Below are 17121 nucleotides of genomic sequence, written 5' to 3' on the forward strand. Positions count from 1 at the left end.
AACCAAGTCTTAGTTTTCTTTTTTGTGAAAGAGATTTTAAAAAATTCTGTAAGTATCAGGCATTGTTCCCACAAAAAGTGAATGTCTTAACAAAGGGAATTAGGATTTGGGAAACTGTCTTTATTCTCTCGTGTTCTAGTTAATTCTAATCCAGAGGATTGGTTTAAATAAGTTATCTTAGTATTTTTTTTTTTGAAAGTTAATTTTTTGTTTAAGTTGAGGATATCATTAGTGCTTAGAAATGTGTTGAAAGTAGCCCAAACTTGCTAATATATTATTTATGGTTATGAAAATTATTTTTCCTTTAAAACAATTTAAGGTGTTTTGAAATTTCTGGGGTGCTTTAGGGGCGTACTTTTCCCTAGAAAGGACTGGCAATCTACAAGCCTACACTACTTACTAGGAGTTTAGAAACAGACTAGATAGACCCTGATAGTGAATCATAAAATATTATCAAGTGAGTTAAGTATTTGGGAACTGTCCAGGGTTTCCAAGTCTGTTGTTGTCTTGTCAGCACCAGTTCTTTTGCAAGAGTTTTTAGTCAAAAATTGAATAAAACATTACCATATGAATATATTAAAATCTTGAGAGATGGATGTGGGTTTGTTTCTTTCCTTTTTCTCACTTCTTTTAGGTAATCACTAGAAATTAACTTATTCTCTTAAAATAAATAAAGTTTGCACACATTTCATTCTTACCAACTTTTAAATTTGTTTAGAAAATTTTGCTTTGCTTTCTACAGTTTTAATCTTAAGAAGAAAATATTTAATTATGAAGATACAAGGTATTCTGAAGTCAGTGGGTCAAATGATTTGACTGGAGAAGCTTCCTCTCGAAGAGTAATGAGAGGATACTTGAGAGGGAGGTTGGAGCCATGTTCTGTTGACTAAGCAAGGCTAAGGAATTTGAGCATGAGGAGGGTCTGGCACTGAGGTTTTTTTGAACGAGGGGAGTTGTAATGAAATACATGTTTAGGGGAGATCAATCCTATATGCTCTGTAAAGGTGAGCTAAAGGAGTAAAGAGACTCAATTAGGATGTTCTCTGTTTTGGCGTAAACATTGTTTTTAGATACGTTAATTTTTGACCAACTTAATGTGGTATTGTAGTCCTATGGTAGTCAAGATGGGTGAATAATGAATTTTTCATACTAAATATTGCTATTTATATGTAAAACTTCGTTTTGTTTTCTTAAACATTTCCATGGATTTTTATATTTGCTATACTTTTGAATATATTTGTTTTAACAATTGATGGTTTTATTTGGTTTCATAATAACTTTTATGTGAAGACAAAAGTATTTTTTTAGGTCATGGCAACTGAACCTGAGCAAATTGTCTTCGGGATTGAGTGTGTTTGGTTATTAGCAATGTCACATGATAGTGGAGTTTCTATAAAATAAACAAACTCTTATTCAGTTGGACTTTACTGGGTTAGATTAATTGCCCCTCTGTTTAAAGTAGCCTTCTATTTATTGAAGAAAAGCTTTTTTCCTTTCTTGGCTAGGTTTATTATTCTGTGTACCTTAGATTATTCCTCAGTGAATTTCACATTAGTGAGGATTTCCTACGGTAACTGATATTCCAGCATTTAGTTTTTTAATTTTCATGTAAAAACATTTAATTTTTTTTCCTCCACTGCCTTTTAGCAGTTAAAATTTGCCAGAAAAAATCTTACTAGTTTGTTCCTAGGTTTAAATTTTGTATTGGGTAACTGTTTTCACTAGAGGATTCTGGTTTAAGAAGATAGATTCTATATTGAATTAGAAGTAGCTTAGCTGTGCATAGCCTTAGACTTGTTCTAAAATAAGTGAAAGGGAATTTGAAATGGGCTATTAAGATGCCTTCCTTAAGCTTCTTCAAGTTAATAGATTTCTCAGTAGAGACATCAGAAGTGTGTTATGTGTGTCTGTGTGTATGTATGCCTACCATTTGTATAGGCTCAGTGATGTGCTAATACTATCTAATGAAGCTCAGAGGCTTCCATTAAGATATTGGTTAACTCTTCAAATAGATTTTGTTAGATATGGTTATCTGATCAGTAACAGCTCTGTATTTATCTTATGTAAAGACTATGGGGAAAACTCACTTTATCTCTTTGTATATATTCTTATTTATACCAAAGGAAATTCTCTTCTCTATTTGTATCAGAGGAAGCTCTCTTCTCTATTATATGTGGTAATTTTGGAAGCTTATATATATGTGTTTGAAAGAAATATATACTGTTAAGTAAATTAACCATTGATATGATTTTTGACAAGAAATTTTGTGTGGATTAAATAAATTTTGGGACCTGTTCATGTAATAGTCATATTGTAGGTTGAAAGTGTTTTTTTAAAAATCACATAAAGAATGGTAACTTTAATTAGTAAGAGTGCTAAATTACAGAAAATACACAAAATGTATGGGTAGAAGAATTGAGTTTAAGATTCATTGAAATTTGATCACAAATGCTGTTATAATGAAAATATCTATAGGACAAAAGATTGATGGCCAAAAAAATGTAATGAATTGTTTACTTAGTAGAGCAAAAATCCAACAGGCAAAATGTTTTTGACTGTCCTTTGGAACTTGGTATAATAGAATTTAACCTGAGAAGAATTAGATTAATTTTCTTACTTTAAAAGAAAAAAATCAGCGGTCCTAATATTTTCACTTTATGTTTGTATTGTTCTTTCCTCTAAAAGATACCCTGATCTCCCCTGTAATGAAGTCAGTACAGGCTTGGGTGGTGGTTGCCAAGCACTGTGTTTGGCGGCATGGATAGTTACAGTCAGAGTTCAGGTGAATAGTTGAGCATTGTATCATGCTATAACTGTTGTCAAATGGCTTATCCCAGGCTTTTCTCTCTGATTTCTCCCTACATGCCTATAGGTGGAATCAGAGAGCAGGACTGGCTTTCTGGTTTGTTGGGAATTAACTCAGATTACCTCCACAGAGAAGATTGATTTTAGAATTCTATTATATCCCCCTGCCTAGCAGGAGACCCTCTTTTGACAATCTACCAGAGGTGGCTGGGAAATTTATTCCTGATAGAGTTTTCTATGTTGCCATTTTGACCTATTGGTGTAAAATAAATGCCTGAAATCATTGGAGTTCTCATTATATGAAGTATGATGCATACATTCAGAAAATAGATCTAGGATTAATTTTCTTGCCCACCCCCGCTTTTTTTGCATAGCATCATTTCAGTGTTCTCATCTGGAACTATGCTCCAAAATAACTTACTGGAGGACTGAGAAAAAATGTGGCAGGCTGAAAAGGTAATCTAGACCAATTCAATGAAGTTCTTATATTCTTATATTTTGAGAGATACTATAAATGGACCAAGATATATATAATGTACGACACGTGGTCCCCACTCTCAGATAATTTATAGCCTAATGTATACAAATATATATATAAATGTGTGAGAGAAGGCAGAATACTCTTAAGTGTTATAATTCAGTATAAAAATTCAAGTGGGATTTAGAGGCAAAAGGGTGAAGGTTAGAGTATCAGTATTAATAGTATGGAGGGGAAATTTAAAAAAAAGTAAAATAGAGACTTTTTCTGAACAAAATAAGATTCCTCCAAATGTGCTAGTTCCTCATTCACATCACTCTAAGCACATTAATTGTACAACTATAATACTTTGTTTCAGGCACAGTGCAATTAGATTCTAAGGGTTCAAAGATAACGACTGCACCCTCCTGCAAAGAATTCACAGTACAGTTTAGGATTACAGATAATAATAATTAGCTACAGTGAAAGAAACAATACAACAAAAATGTGTGCAAAGTACTGTGAGAACTCAGAAGTTTTTATTTTTTAAATTGACATATAAAATCATATGTATTATGCACAACATGATGTTTTGAAGTATATATACAGTGTGGAATGACTAAATCTAGCTAAGTAACATGCATTACACTTCACATGGTTATCATTTTGCAGATGAGAGCTCTTAACATCCACTTTCCTAGTGTTTTCAACAATACAGTATGTTATTAACTATAGTCACCATGTTGTACAACAGATTTCTCAGAAGTTATTTTAAATAATGTTTCTCCCCAAAAGTGGGTTTTGGAAATACTATATTAAACATGAAAGAATGGAATTGGGCTTTTATGAAGTGTTGTTGGATCCTTGATTTTTAACTTTTTACTGCTTTTAGCTGATAAAAACCATTGAATCAGGTGCTACCAGATTGGTCTTTGAGAGATTGAACCTGAGATTTCTTAATGACTTCATTTCATTGATTATTTTGTTTTGCTTTCTATTAAGGCAAAATGATTTGTTTAGCTAAATAACTATTATAATTTCTCTGAATTCTCTTTGCTGCCATCATTTATTTGGTCTGATCATGGTATAAGAGAAGAATGGATGCTTTGTCTATGAGCATTTTCTCATTTACAAAATGAGACTTGTTATGAGGATCAAATGAGAAGGCGTGAAATTCAGCTTTATGTATTATATAAACATCTTGTATTTATTAAACACAAAGTTCAACCAGGAATGGGGTGGGTTGGTGTTATTCAGGAAAAAAAAAATCAGGCCACTTTATGGTCTAGGTAGATATACATATACTACATTACTTTTGGAAACTGTTTGGAAAGTACTTGTGGTAGCCCATTTTCAATGTGTCACTTATGAAATAGATCATTTTTAAAAAGCTGTTAGGGTCAGGCGCAGTGGCTCACACCTGTAATCCTAGCACTCTCGGAGGCCGAGGCGGGCAGATTGCTCGAGGTCAGGAATTGAAAACCAGCCTGAACAAGAGCGAGACCCCATCTCTACTATAAAAAAATAGAAAGAAATTAATTGGCCAGCTAATATATATAGAAAAAATTAGCTGGGCATGGCGGTGCATGCCTATAGTCCCAGTTACTTGGGAGGCTGAGGCAGTAGGATTGCTTGAGCCCAGGAGTTTGGGGTTGCTGTGAGCCTGGCTAACACCATGGCACTCGCTCTAGCCTGGGCAACAAAGTGAGACTCTGTCTCAAATAAATAAATAAATAAAGCAAGCAAGCAAGCTGTTAGCAGTGGTGTATGTACTTAAAACTTTTAAGTCTTAGTATCTAATCTTTTATGTTAAATTGTAAGAAGAATGGCAGATCTTGGTACTTTCTAATATAGACTTTTCGCAAGAGAATAATGTAATTGAAATCCATGTATCAGCTATTGAGATATAACAAATGTTAACATTTTTGCTGTATTTGCTAATCAGAGGTTTTAAACATTTGAAGATAGGGTTATATATTTGTTTTTGTTGTTTTTAAAAAATCTTATTTGATAATAGAAAAACACCTATGATTAATTAATGCTTAAGTTGTGTCTTCCTCCTAGAAATACCCAAGGTGTATTTACAGTGGAAGGAGCCTCTGATCATGTCTGGGAAGATGTAGATAGCCAGAGTTCCAAGAAACTGTTGCCTGAGCAGCACAAGGGGATTCTCTTATTAGGAAACTCTTTCATCTCATTGTTATCAGGTGTAAAACATTACAGTGGTCCTTTAATAGAAGGTATAGAATAAAGTTTAATAGTTTAAATAGCTTAAAGTTTAAAAGGACAATTCCTTTTTAAAAACAGGTGACTAACTAGAAAACTAAGCTTTGTTATTAACCACTCAGACATACCTTAATCTTGGTAGTCGGACAACATAACATAGCATCTGAATTATAAGCTTTCTTTAGAACATTTTGGAAAGCAAATGATAAACTAAGACCACAGCAAAATAAGGATCAGGAAAATCCCTGCTGTGGAATGTAGAGGGTAATAGCATGTGAAAAAAATCAGTTCTTTCCATTGGCTTCTAAAATATTTCCTTTCTAGCTTGGAGGGCTTTTACTTTGTTTTTATAGGATCCCTGCTACTGAGCTTCTCACTTCTTCCCAGTGAAAGTCTTCAAGTACTTATCTGCAGTGTTACTGCTCCTTCGTTGGTACAGTGGAAGTTCCATGCAAGCTCCTGATTCAAACAGAACCTTTATTCTTTTTTCTAGGTCTTCAGAAGGCTCTTTTAGTTCAGTAATTTAAATGACAGTGTAACCTGGGGATTGCTTTTCCAATTGGAATCCACAATTTCATTTTTAAAAAATTTCCTAGCAAGTACTGAGCAGTATAGCAGGTGGTAAAATACCTCTAGTGTGCTTCAAGGGAAGCCCTGAGTCTTTTCCTTTCAGACTAGTTTAGTTTGCCTCTGTGATCCCAATTTACTTTACTTTGCATTTCTTCTAACAGATATATATTATTTACTTGTCTGCCAAGAATCGTAGTCAAAAAGTTAGCAGGCAAGAGATGCGTCAATAGTGGTATAGTTGAATGGTGTTTTTAAGGCCCCCTTTCACTACAGAGAGGACAAGAAGGCAGCATGAAGTGGTGATAATCATTAATAACTCACTACCTTTCTCAGTTTTTAAAAAATTTTTTTGGGTCATTTGTCTTTATTGACCAGTTCCTTTTCGAAACTATGACTTATACTCATGAAATTAATCATGCATTTACAGCAGCTTCAAATTTACTGAGCCTGTGATTACTGCCATGCTATTTTAAAGTCTTTTAGCCCCTGCTTTGGGAGGCCAAGACAGGAGGATTGGTTTAGGCCAGGAGTTTGAGACCAGACTGGGCAAACATAGCGAGACCCCATCTCTACAAAAAATTAGAGAATAAATCGGGTGTGGTGTCATGTGCCTATAGTTCCAGCTACTTAGGAGGCTGAGGTGGAAAAATAGCTTGAGGCCAGGAGTTTGAAGTTGCAGTGACACTGTCTCAATGAATGAATGAATGTATGTATGTATGTTAGCTCCATTCTTCTGAGTTCTATTTAAATTCCAACCATCTTTAGAATATTTCCATTTAATTTTACTAACCTAACTCCCAAATTTCCCATTTTGTTTGTACCATTAGCAGTCTCCTGAACTTAAAACCTTAAGAGTCATCTTGAAAGTTCCTAACCTCTTTTATCAAGTCTGTTGTAAAGTTATGCATCTTCCTGTGCACAGCCCTTTAGATTTGTCATGGCTTATCCATTTTTTACTGTCAGCCTTTTTCTAGTGGATTTCACTCACATCTAAATCATTTCAGTAGCTTGTCAATTGGATTGCCTTTATCTAGTTCACCTTTTCTCTCTTATCCATCTTGTATCAAGTGGTCAGATTAGTTTAAATATAACTTGTTTCCCTGCTTTCTTGTCAGAGATCGCACAGTTTTCCTCCATTACTGCTAAGATCCAGTTTAGGCTTGGGCACTGAAGGTGGCTCATTTTATCTATCCATTTGATTTTTCACTCCTCTTTGATACTGTCTCCTTAAGTAAGCAGGTGCTGTGCACATACCATGTCTGTGCTTTTATCTCTTTGTCTTTGTAAATGTTCTGGACCATAGTGGTAGTTTCACTGCCTCCCAGTGTATCCAAATCTCTCTGGACTTGTTCAGAAACCTTTCCTGATTCTCCAAGTCTGTGTTAGTTTGGTTTCCTTTTTTTTTTTTTTGAGACAGAGTCTCCCTTTGTTGTCCAGGCTAGAGTGAGTGCCGTGGCGTCAGCCTAGCTCACAGCAACCTCACACTCCTGGGCTCCAGCGATCCTTCTGCCTCAGCCTCCCGAGTAGCTGGGACTACAGGCATGCGCCACCATGCCCGGCTAATTTTTTATATACATATCAGTTGGCTAATTAATTTCTTTCTATTTATAGTAGAGACGGGGTCTCACTCTTGCTCAGGCTGGTTTTGAACTCCTGACCTTGAGCAATCCGCCCACCTCGGCCTCCCAGAGAGCTAGGATTACAGGCGTAAGCCACCGCGCCCGGCCTGGTTTCCTTTTTTTTTAAAAAAAAAAAAAAAAAATTTCTTTGTGGATATTTTTCATCTTTCCCCAATTAGATTATAAACTCTTTGAAAACAGCGTCTTTACCTATTCTACGTTTGTGTTTTGTAGTTTTTGCATGGGTATAGTAAACATTGAATTAGTGAGATTATTAAATCAGAAATTCAACTAATGTGTTAATACATTGGAGACTTACATGTTCACAGATGGTTTTAACTTTTGAAATGTTTTTTCTCCTGTGAATTTATTAAGTTCAATTGAAATCAAGGTTGGTAGTCACTTTTATTCTGTAAATTTAGCCATTTTGAAACATTGATCTTCTATTTAAAAATTGTTGCTTCCTAGAAGATTTAGACGTTTCTCAAATTGTTTGTGAAAGTTATTAATTTGAATGTGATTCCAAGAAACTGGTCAAAATGTGAGTCTGTGTTCCTAGAAACAACAAACCAATGATTCTCGCTTCCATGCTTACCAGATAAAAGTATCTGAAAGTCAATGTAGACTCCTCTTAAGATGTTGGAAGAGTGGTCTCTTGAGTATTTGAATCAAGAAGAGAAAACATCCGGTAATGTGACTATAACTAAAACGCTTTACTGTTCAAGAAGGACTTATGTCAGACCTGAAGAAGGTCTAGAGGATAGCTGAAAGGCTGTTACGTAAAATAAACCAAAAAGATTTCATTTTCAATTTGGAAAAGATATGCACAAATAAGTTGTATCAAAAGTCTCTACTTGGCCAGGCATGGTGGCTCATGCCTATAATCCTAGCACTCTGGGAGGCCGAGGTGGGAGGATCGTTCAAAGTCAGGAGTTCGAGACCAGCCTGAGCAACAGCAAGACCCCGTCTGTACTATAAATAGAAAGAAATTAGCCGGACAACTAAAAAAATATATAGAAAAAATTAGCCAGGCACAGTGGCGCATGCCTGTAGTCCTAGCTACTCTGGAGGCTGAGGCAGAAGGATCGCTTGAGCCCAGGTATTTGAGGTTGCTATGACCTAGCCTCACACCACAGCACTCTATCCCGGGCAACAGAGTGAGACTCTGTCTCAAAAAAAAAAAAAAAAAGTCTCTACACTTGAGGATTTGTATGTGTGTGGTGTGGTTGGGATGAAAACAGAAAGAAGTCTCATGTACAGTGGTGTCAAAGTCAAGGCGATATTAAAAAGCTGCTTTTGAATATTTTCATTTTCTATTTTGAATTTGCACTAACAGCCATACTTGGCCTGCTGCAATGTGTCTCTGTGCCACTGTCAGAAGCAGACTCCCAGGCTGGAAAGACCCAAAGAGCAGACAAATAAGGCATTTTATATATGTATCCTAATCAGAGACACTTCCTGGACAGAAAGTTATCTACAAATATTAATATGTGTGCTGTTTTTAAGAAAATGATGATGAGATGGTTTAGAATAATACCAATAAAGATGATTCTTTTCAGCTGTCTTTGGAGAAGTAGGCATTTTCAAAATACTCATGAGTGCAATATGGTTAGAATAACCATCCAGTATGGTTAGGATGACAGTCTCATCCTTTATTTCCAAACAAATTAAGCCTTCGTCAATTCAAGAGATAAATATCTTGTTCCTTAATTTAATTTTAAGCACTTTTTTAGTTTTCCATCACTTGTGTTATATGTTTATATTACCTTCTTTTTGGTTTCCTTCTACTTCTCTGCTTATATATTATACTTAAATATTATACTTTGCTTAAATATTATACTTTGGAGTTTAATTTCTTTTTTGTTTTGCTGTTACAAGGGATCACTTTAAAAAATCTTCTGTGTTTCTCCTATATATTTTTATCAAGTAACGGGATAGGAGTTTTTTAATGCCTTTTTTTCAAAAGCAGAAGACAAAAAAGACTTCCTTACCTTGTTGCTCTTTTGCTCTTATTAACCTGTTGAGCATATAAGTTAGGGGTAGGAGATCCATATTTCTATTAAGTAACACTGACTCACAGAAAAAAATCAAGAGGTTATGTGTAGGTTAAAATTAAGTTATTCTATGACATATAGTTGTAGAAGAAGGAAAATAATAGAAATAGGAAGGAAAAGTAGTAATTCAGATTTAGGCTAGCTTGAAAGTAGCTAGTTTTTTTTTTTGTTTTTATTTATCTGATTTTTTAGTTGTGGTGAGATGCCTCATGACAAGAGATTGTTACTTTCATTTTGCCAAGTCAGAAAAATTATTTGAGAGAGAGGAACTGTTATTCCTAATGCTTAAAATTTTATTCTTAGAAACTATATATATTTGTTTCATTGTTCTGATCCTCCCTCCTCCCCTTTTCAGATATAATTTCATGTTCTGATCTAGCTTCTGTTTGGAACAAAACAAAACAATGGCAACATTTTTTCTTTAAGCCCTATGAAATATTTTTTATTTATAAATCCAAAACTTGCTAAGAATGGATATTTCTGATTTAAACTTTAAGTACAATTTAAAATGTAGGAGCCTGTCTTTTCAAGATAAGTCTACAGATTGGATTTAGTAATTGGATCATCTCTTCATGATTATATGCCCTTTTCCAAGGGCCGCAAACAACAAATGTACCTTTTGTCTTGTCTGAGAAGCATAACCTCCTAGAACTAAAGGACCCTTCAGATATGAGCATGGTGAAATGATTTTAGAATGAGATTCTATTCTGCCTTTAAAACAGAGCATATACCTCCTAGCAACATGTTTTAATATTACTGTCAAATCATTTCTTTTATTTAAATACCTTCTTATCCTTGAAGATGTCGTTTTAAGTCTCACAGAACTTGGAGCATTTTTATAGTAAGGAAGCTATATTAGTTTGACTTTACTGCTCCCTTCTTACTCAACTGGTGGTGGTAATCTGCTTTCTTCTTGGGGAGTATTATTTTAAAATAAGCCATTTAATGAATCCTATCCAGGTTTATTTAGATCATTGGTAGGTGGTGCTTTCATATCTTCCAAAGATCACACTAGTTTTCCCATGGTATACCAGGTGGTTAGAAGCTTAAGAGGATTGTGGCATCTTGTCTTGGTGATAGATTTTGGAAGAGTCTGGAATACAATCTATCCTGACTTTTTTAGGTTGAATTTTCAAGCTTTGATTCTTTTCTTGAAGTTATTTCTACACTTTAATGAGGAAAATTTCTTAACAAGGCTTATTGTGTAGCTAGAAGCTCCCCCAAGATCTTGCCTGCCTCCCCTCAATCCCCCTCCCGCCCCGCCAAGTATGTGTTTATCTGTAGTACTTGGCATACACTTACAGGGTATCTTACAGTGTGTTGTATACTTCTTCTATTAAGGATGCACTGGCATATTTAGCTCTAGTACTGTCGATTTATAGTAATTTAAATTTCTTTTAGAGCTGAGTATTTTAGTTATATTATAGTCCCTGCTTTGAAGAAGAAGAGAGAATTTTTCTTTAAAATTATCAATCTTTTGCTCGTTGTCTTATATTTATTCTTTTTAGATAGAAAGTTAAAGGCATATAGAGTTGATGCTGAACTGTTGCAACTCCAGGTCCTAGGGTCCATGCCACACCCACACTCAGTCTAGCAACTGTTAGTAAGACATTTGGAATCTATATTTTCTCTATACAGACCATTAAATAAGAGTGACAGCAAGGATTTAGTGATTAGAAATACTATGTGCTTTGTTCCATTGCCTTTCAACAAGAATCAGCATGTAAAGTTGAAATTTCCTGACCAGAATTTGAAAGATTTTTGATGTAATTCCCTGGGCCTTGATTCCAGAAGAAGGAGCTCTCTGAATATGGGTTTACTAGTTGGTGGTGAATTCATGAGTCGCCAACTATTAGGCCTTTATGTCCAGATATTATCTTAATTTATGGAGTAAGGTCCCTGAGTTCTCCTCTTTCCTTCCACAGGGCAAGCAGGAGGACTTCAAGACGACAGTTCTGGAGGGTATGGAGACGGCCAAGCATCAGGTGAGGGTGGCATTAGATGCTTGCCACTTAGTAGCAAGAGCCGCCAAGTCAGGATTGATGCTTGCAAGTGTTTTTGGCTGTGGTATCCACATTTTAGCCAGAAGCGCAGGTGAAATTTAACCCACAGGGCATAAGTTGTATAGTAGGAGAGAGTATAGCCAGAACAAAGGCAAGCAAAACCTTTTGAAGTCCTCAGGCCGATCTCAGCCCTCCACTCTTCTTCCTGTTTTTGAGGAGATGGCGGGTATTTTTCTCCCCAGCAGTCTTTATAGTAATAATAAACATGATATAAAACATGGACTTAGGAATCATGGGACCTTTAAAAGGAAAGACAGCTGTATACACAGAGAGAGAAGCCACAGGCTTGAAAATCTTTTTAAAAGAGAAGGACTAATGACTAGGACTAGTAAGAACAGCTATGCAGGCAAGCAGCATCTTTTTAAAAATGATTGTTATATGGTGTTGGGTACTTTTTTCAATTAACATGACATAGTTAATCATTTTTCAGTTTAAACATTTTGTTTCTCATGTGAAAATTATCTTTTGAAAAAGTTTATTTGAAATGTTTCTTTTCATACCAAACAATATGAGGTTTTTACTTCCAGGAAAAAGTCAAGGATTTATAGGGGTCACCATCTGGAACAGTTAAAGTTTAATCCAGGAATCCTAAGTAACACATCCGGATTTCATCCTTTGCTTCTTGAAGGATGTTTTTGTTTGTTCCAATGCTCAAAGCTGGTTTGTTATATACATTTTGATAGAATTGGAATAGGTATTCCTTCACTTTTGGAGGTGGTCACTTTCCAATTTTGTTAAGTCTACTTTAAAATTATTTGTCTATTGCAGTTTGCATATAATAGGTTCTGGGAGTGTTTGTATTTTACAAATACAAAGATATTTCAGTGTTAATACAGCAATTAGTGGTTAAGAGATCCAGAATGTTAGAAGTAGATTTCTTTAAATACTGTCCCAAGGATTGCAGGTTGATAATCAATACATACGTATCTTAGAGAAGTTAAAACCCTCTTTCAGAGTCTATCTGTGGCAGATATACCTTCAAGAATACTTTTCATCAAATGGAGCACACTCATATATTCCATGGAGTTGTTGAAGATCAGGGATAGCCTTTAGAGTTTTAAACTTAAAGAAATTGAGTTTTCTAGTTGCCTTTTGTTTTTGATTTGTTCTTATGTGCATATTTTCTTTTTTTGCTTAAGTAAACAATGTGTATTGCTGGAAGTAGAATCAGACTTTCATATAAAACTGTGGTGCTACTGACTTACTGTTAGTAGAACATGAGTTTTGAGTGTTGTCAGGAATGGTGATGACTGTTCTGAACCCTTCAAGATCTTTCTTCGGGTCTTTGTCATGTTCAGAAGCACACATTTGTGAGACGATCAATCAGAGTTAGAAACATGCTTATAAGTGATCAACATTCTTCTCTTAATACAGCCAAATGACCCTCATGGATATCTTGGGACCAGGATCATATCTTTACTTCTTAAAAATCCACCTCAAATCCACCTACATCCTAAATCTTAAAGCTAGAAGGGAACTTGAGGCCATCCTATCTTCCTTCCTTGAAACAAATAGTATTGTATCAACCCCTATTTTATGGATTAGAACCTGAAACCCAAAGTTGTTAAATGAATTGACCAGTGATACACCAGCAGTTGTGAAGAAGGAATAAGAGCCCAGGGATCTTGCTTAGTGCATAGACTATTCCTTATACCCTTAGAATCATTTAAAATAGGCATTACCTTAAAGATCAAAAATCTAAAGTATAAGAAATCATGATTCTCCTCTTCTTTCCCTTTTTCTCTCTACTCCCCCTATTGTATTCTTTTATATGTAGATCCCATAGGCTTTTGTTTTCACTCTTTAGCTAGAAGTCTATTTAGAATTGTCTACTTTATTTAGAATATAAAAGGCAAATAACTCATGGAGGCCTCCTTTGTTAATTTTTATATCTCTTGCCTTAATCTAGTCAAGGTGCTACCTATATCTTATCAGAATCAGAGGAAATTATTTCATGGAATAGAGAGCCTTTAATCTCATCTGCCCTCTCCCCCTCTTTTTCCCACTCTGGTTGACCTATCCCAGAAGATCTAAATTATTCCCTTAAATACTTAGCTACTTCTACTGTGTTTTCAGAGAAAGTGTGAGCCAGTCAGACCATTAGAAAGGGCAGTTCTGCTGTAGCAGGACTGCATTCTGAAAGATGATGCTGGAATTTCCTATGTGAAGTGGTGAATAGGAAGGAATTGAACAGAAGGCAAGATGGTACGAAGGCAGCCTTGGAGCTTTAAAAAAATTTAGATAGCATCTTGAAACATTCTGCATTTCCAGAATACCAGATTTCATTGTTTATTGGAACATATATGCACCAAAGTACAAAACTATTATTTAATATATATTCCAGAGCTAAGTGTAAACAACTTCTGAATTATGCGTACTATTGATACTTTTTAATAAGAATGTTATTAAAGTCAATTTTTTTTTTTTTGGAGACAGAATCTCGCTCTGTCACCCAGGCTAGAGTACAGTGGTATCATAATAGGTCACTACAGCCTTGAACTCCTGAGCTAAGGTATACTCCTGCCTCAACCTCCCAAGTAAATAGGACTATGGGTATACACCACCACACCTGACTAATTTTTAAAATTTTTTGTAGAGATGGAGTCTTGCTATGTTGCCCAGGCTAGTCTTGAACTCCTGGCCTCAAGCGATTCTCAAAGTGATGGAATTACAGGCACAAGCCAGTGCACCTTCTAAAAGAGATATTTAAGAGTTAGATTATCCCAGCCGAGCGTAGGGACTCACACCTGTAATCCTAGCACTCTGGGAGGCCAAGGGGGGAGGATCGTTTGAGCTCAGGAATTCGAGACCAGCCCGAACAAGAGTGAGATCCTGTCTCTACTAAAAAAATAGAAAGAAATTAGCTGGACAACTAAATATATATATATAAATTAGCTGGGCGTGGTGACACATGCTTGTAGTCCCAGCTACTGGGAAGGCAGAGGCAGAAGGATCACTTGAGCCCAGGAGTTTGAGGTTGCTGTGAGCTAGGCTGACTCCACGGCACTCTAGCCTGGGCAATAGAGTGAGACTCTGTGTCAAAAGAAAAAAAAAAGATTATCCTAAGTATTCTGTTACTTCATTTTGGAACTTTCTTATAAAAAGGATGTTTTGATTTAGTTTAAGATTTAGTTTCCAAATTAACAGTTTTTGTTTCTTTGAAAAAGGGTTAGCTTTTTTCTTGCTGGCTTTTCACCCTGATTTTTGATAATGGTCTTCATTCCTTAAAATAAGTCTTCATCCCTACACGCCAATGGAAAGAAATAATTATTGAGAGTTTTTCATTTTTAAAAATTGATAGCAAATATTAGGAATACCTAGTTGTTTTAGATGTTGTGTAGAAAGTAGAGAAGGAGAAGAATATTATTCTAAGCATACATTAATGTCCCAACTTTCATCTTCTTTAATTGCATTTGTTTAAACTTTTGATATTTGATTAGAGATACTTTGAAACTGCTATATGACATATAAGTAACATTTTTAATTGTTATATATTCTCCAGTTTCCCAAAGTTAGCCAACTATATTAGAATGATTTTTGATAAGGACATTTGTAATGAGGAGTCAAATGTAATATAGAATTTAGTGTTTTTTCCTACATAGTTTTTCTGTCATTGATAAATAGTATTTTGCAATAGGATTGATATTCAATGACTACTTATTATACATATAGAAGGCAATATAGCTAGAAAAAAGAAAACTACTTCTAGTTTTGACAGAGAGAAGTAGAATTTAATAGAGATCGTTGATTTTTGTGTTAATAGTGTACACTTATGAAGTATATAAAGAAGGAACCTATTAAGAGATACTTGGTTCATGGCTCACGCCTGTAATCCTAGCTCTTGGGAGGCCGAGGCGGGCGGATTGCTCAAGGTCAGGAGTTCAAAACCAGCCTGAGCAAGAGCGAGACCCCGTCTCTACTATAAATAGAAAGAAATTAATTGGCCAACTGATATATATAGAAAAAATTAGCCGGGCATGGTGGCGCATGCCTGTAGTCCCAGCTACTCGGGAGGCTGAGGCAGAAGGATCACTCGAGCCCAGGAGTTTGAGGTTGCTGTGAGCTAGGCTGACGCCACGGCACTCACTCTAGCCTGGACAACAAAGCGAGACTCTGTCTCAAAAAAAAAAAAAAAAAAGAGATACTTGGTTCAGATACTCAGGATTAGTGTGTCTATAATACTCTTTATAATGTGAGATATTTTTAATCTTGGTTTTTGTTTTTTATTTGTGTTGCTTTTATTTGATTTGGGGGTGGGGACTGAGGATATCAAAGCTGTATAGATATAGAAAGTTTCACATTACTGAAATAACCCATACCCTCCTGATAGTATTTTTTTTTTCTTGCCTTAATTTCATGCTCTACCTACAACAATATGGCTCTTAGTCATTATTTTTTTTCCTAAGGAATAAATTATCCTGACAGTCTTTAATTTTAGTATGGCTTAATGTAAGGATTGTTGATTTGATTTAGTAATGTAAAACACAGTATTTGTTCCCTCATTATCTATAGTGGGTGGGTAGCCTTTTCTCTTTGACTCTAAGAATAGTGTTTCTTAATGTGTGCCCCATGCATTGGCATTTTTGCGTGACCTGTTGTTAACCATTTTTTTCTAGGTAGTGCTTGCCATTTGAGTGTGTTTGTGGAAACAGACCCCCAGTAGCTTAACTGTAATTTTCTAAGTTATATCTTTACCTGCCGTATTCTTTTTGTTCTTCTAATCTTACTAATGCCTTTTTGTTAATTTTGCTTCCATTATCAGTGCTTCTATATGTGCTTTAAAATGATAATAAATTGGTGTCTGGTGCCTATTTTGTTACTTACATAAAATGACTTCAATGGTATTGAATTTTGAAACTCTTTAAATTGTCCTGGGCCGGGCATGGTGGCTCACGCCTGTAATCCTAGCACTCTGGGAGGCCGAGGCGGGCGGATTGCTCGAGGTCAGGAGTTCAAAACCAGCCTGAGCAAGACCCCGTCTCTACTAAAAAGAAAATACAAAGAAATTAATTGGACAACTAAAAATATATATACAAAAAAAAACTTAGCCGGGCATGGTGGCACATGCCTGTAGTCCCAGCTACTGGGGAGGCTGAGACAGGAGGATTGCCTGAGCCCAGGAGTTTGAGGTTGCTGTGAGGTAGGCTGATGCCACGACACTCACTCTAGCCTGGGCAACGAAGTGAGACTCTGTCTCAAATAAATAGATAGATAGATAGATAGATAGATAGATAGACAGACAGACAGACAGACAGACAGACAGAAGTGAGACTCTGTCTCAAATAAATAGATAGATAGATAGATAGACAGACAGACAGACAGACAGA

The 17121-nt window shown here is 35.6% G+C and overlaps 1 protein-coding gene across 2 annotated transcripts in view; it reads left to right on the forward strand.

Moving 5' to 3' along the window:
- KDM1A (lysine demethylase 1A) overlaps positions 1 to 17121 on the forward strand; it is a 61349-nt gene that overhangs the window by 10331 nt on the left and 33897 nt on the right. Inside the window, exon 3 of one of the 2 annotated variants that reach the window (XM_075994921.1) lies at positions 11657 to 11716. The exons of the other annotated variant lie outside the window; for it this stretch is intronic. Coding sequence (XP_075851036.1) covers positions 11657 to 11716 — 60 coding nt within the window. The remainder of the gene's footprint in view (positions 1 to 11656; positions 11717 to 17121) is intronic. 2 annotated transcript variants of the gene reach the window in all.

The sequence above is a fragment of the Microcebus murinus genome, chromosome 2 (assembly GCF_040939455.1).
Source record: "Microcebus murinus isolate Inina chromosome 2, M.murinus_Inina_mat1.0, whole genome shotgun sequence".
Taxonomy (NCBI): Eukaryota; Metazoa; Chordata; class Mammalia; order Primates; family Cheirogaleidae; genus Microcebus; species Microcebus murinus.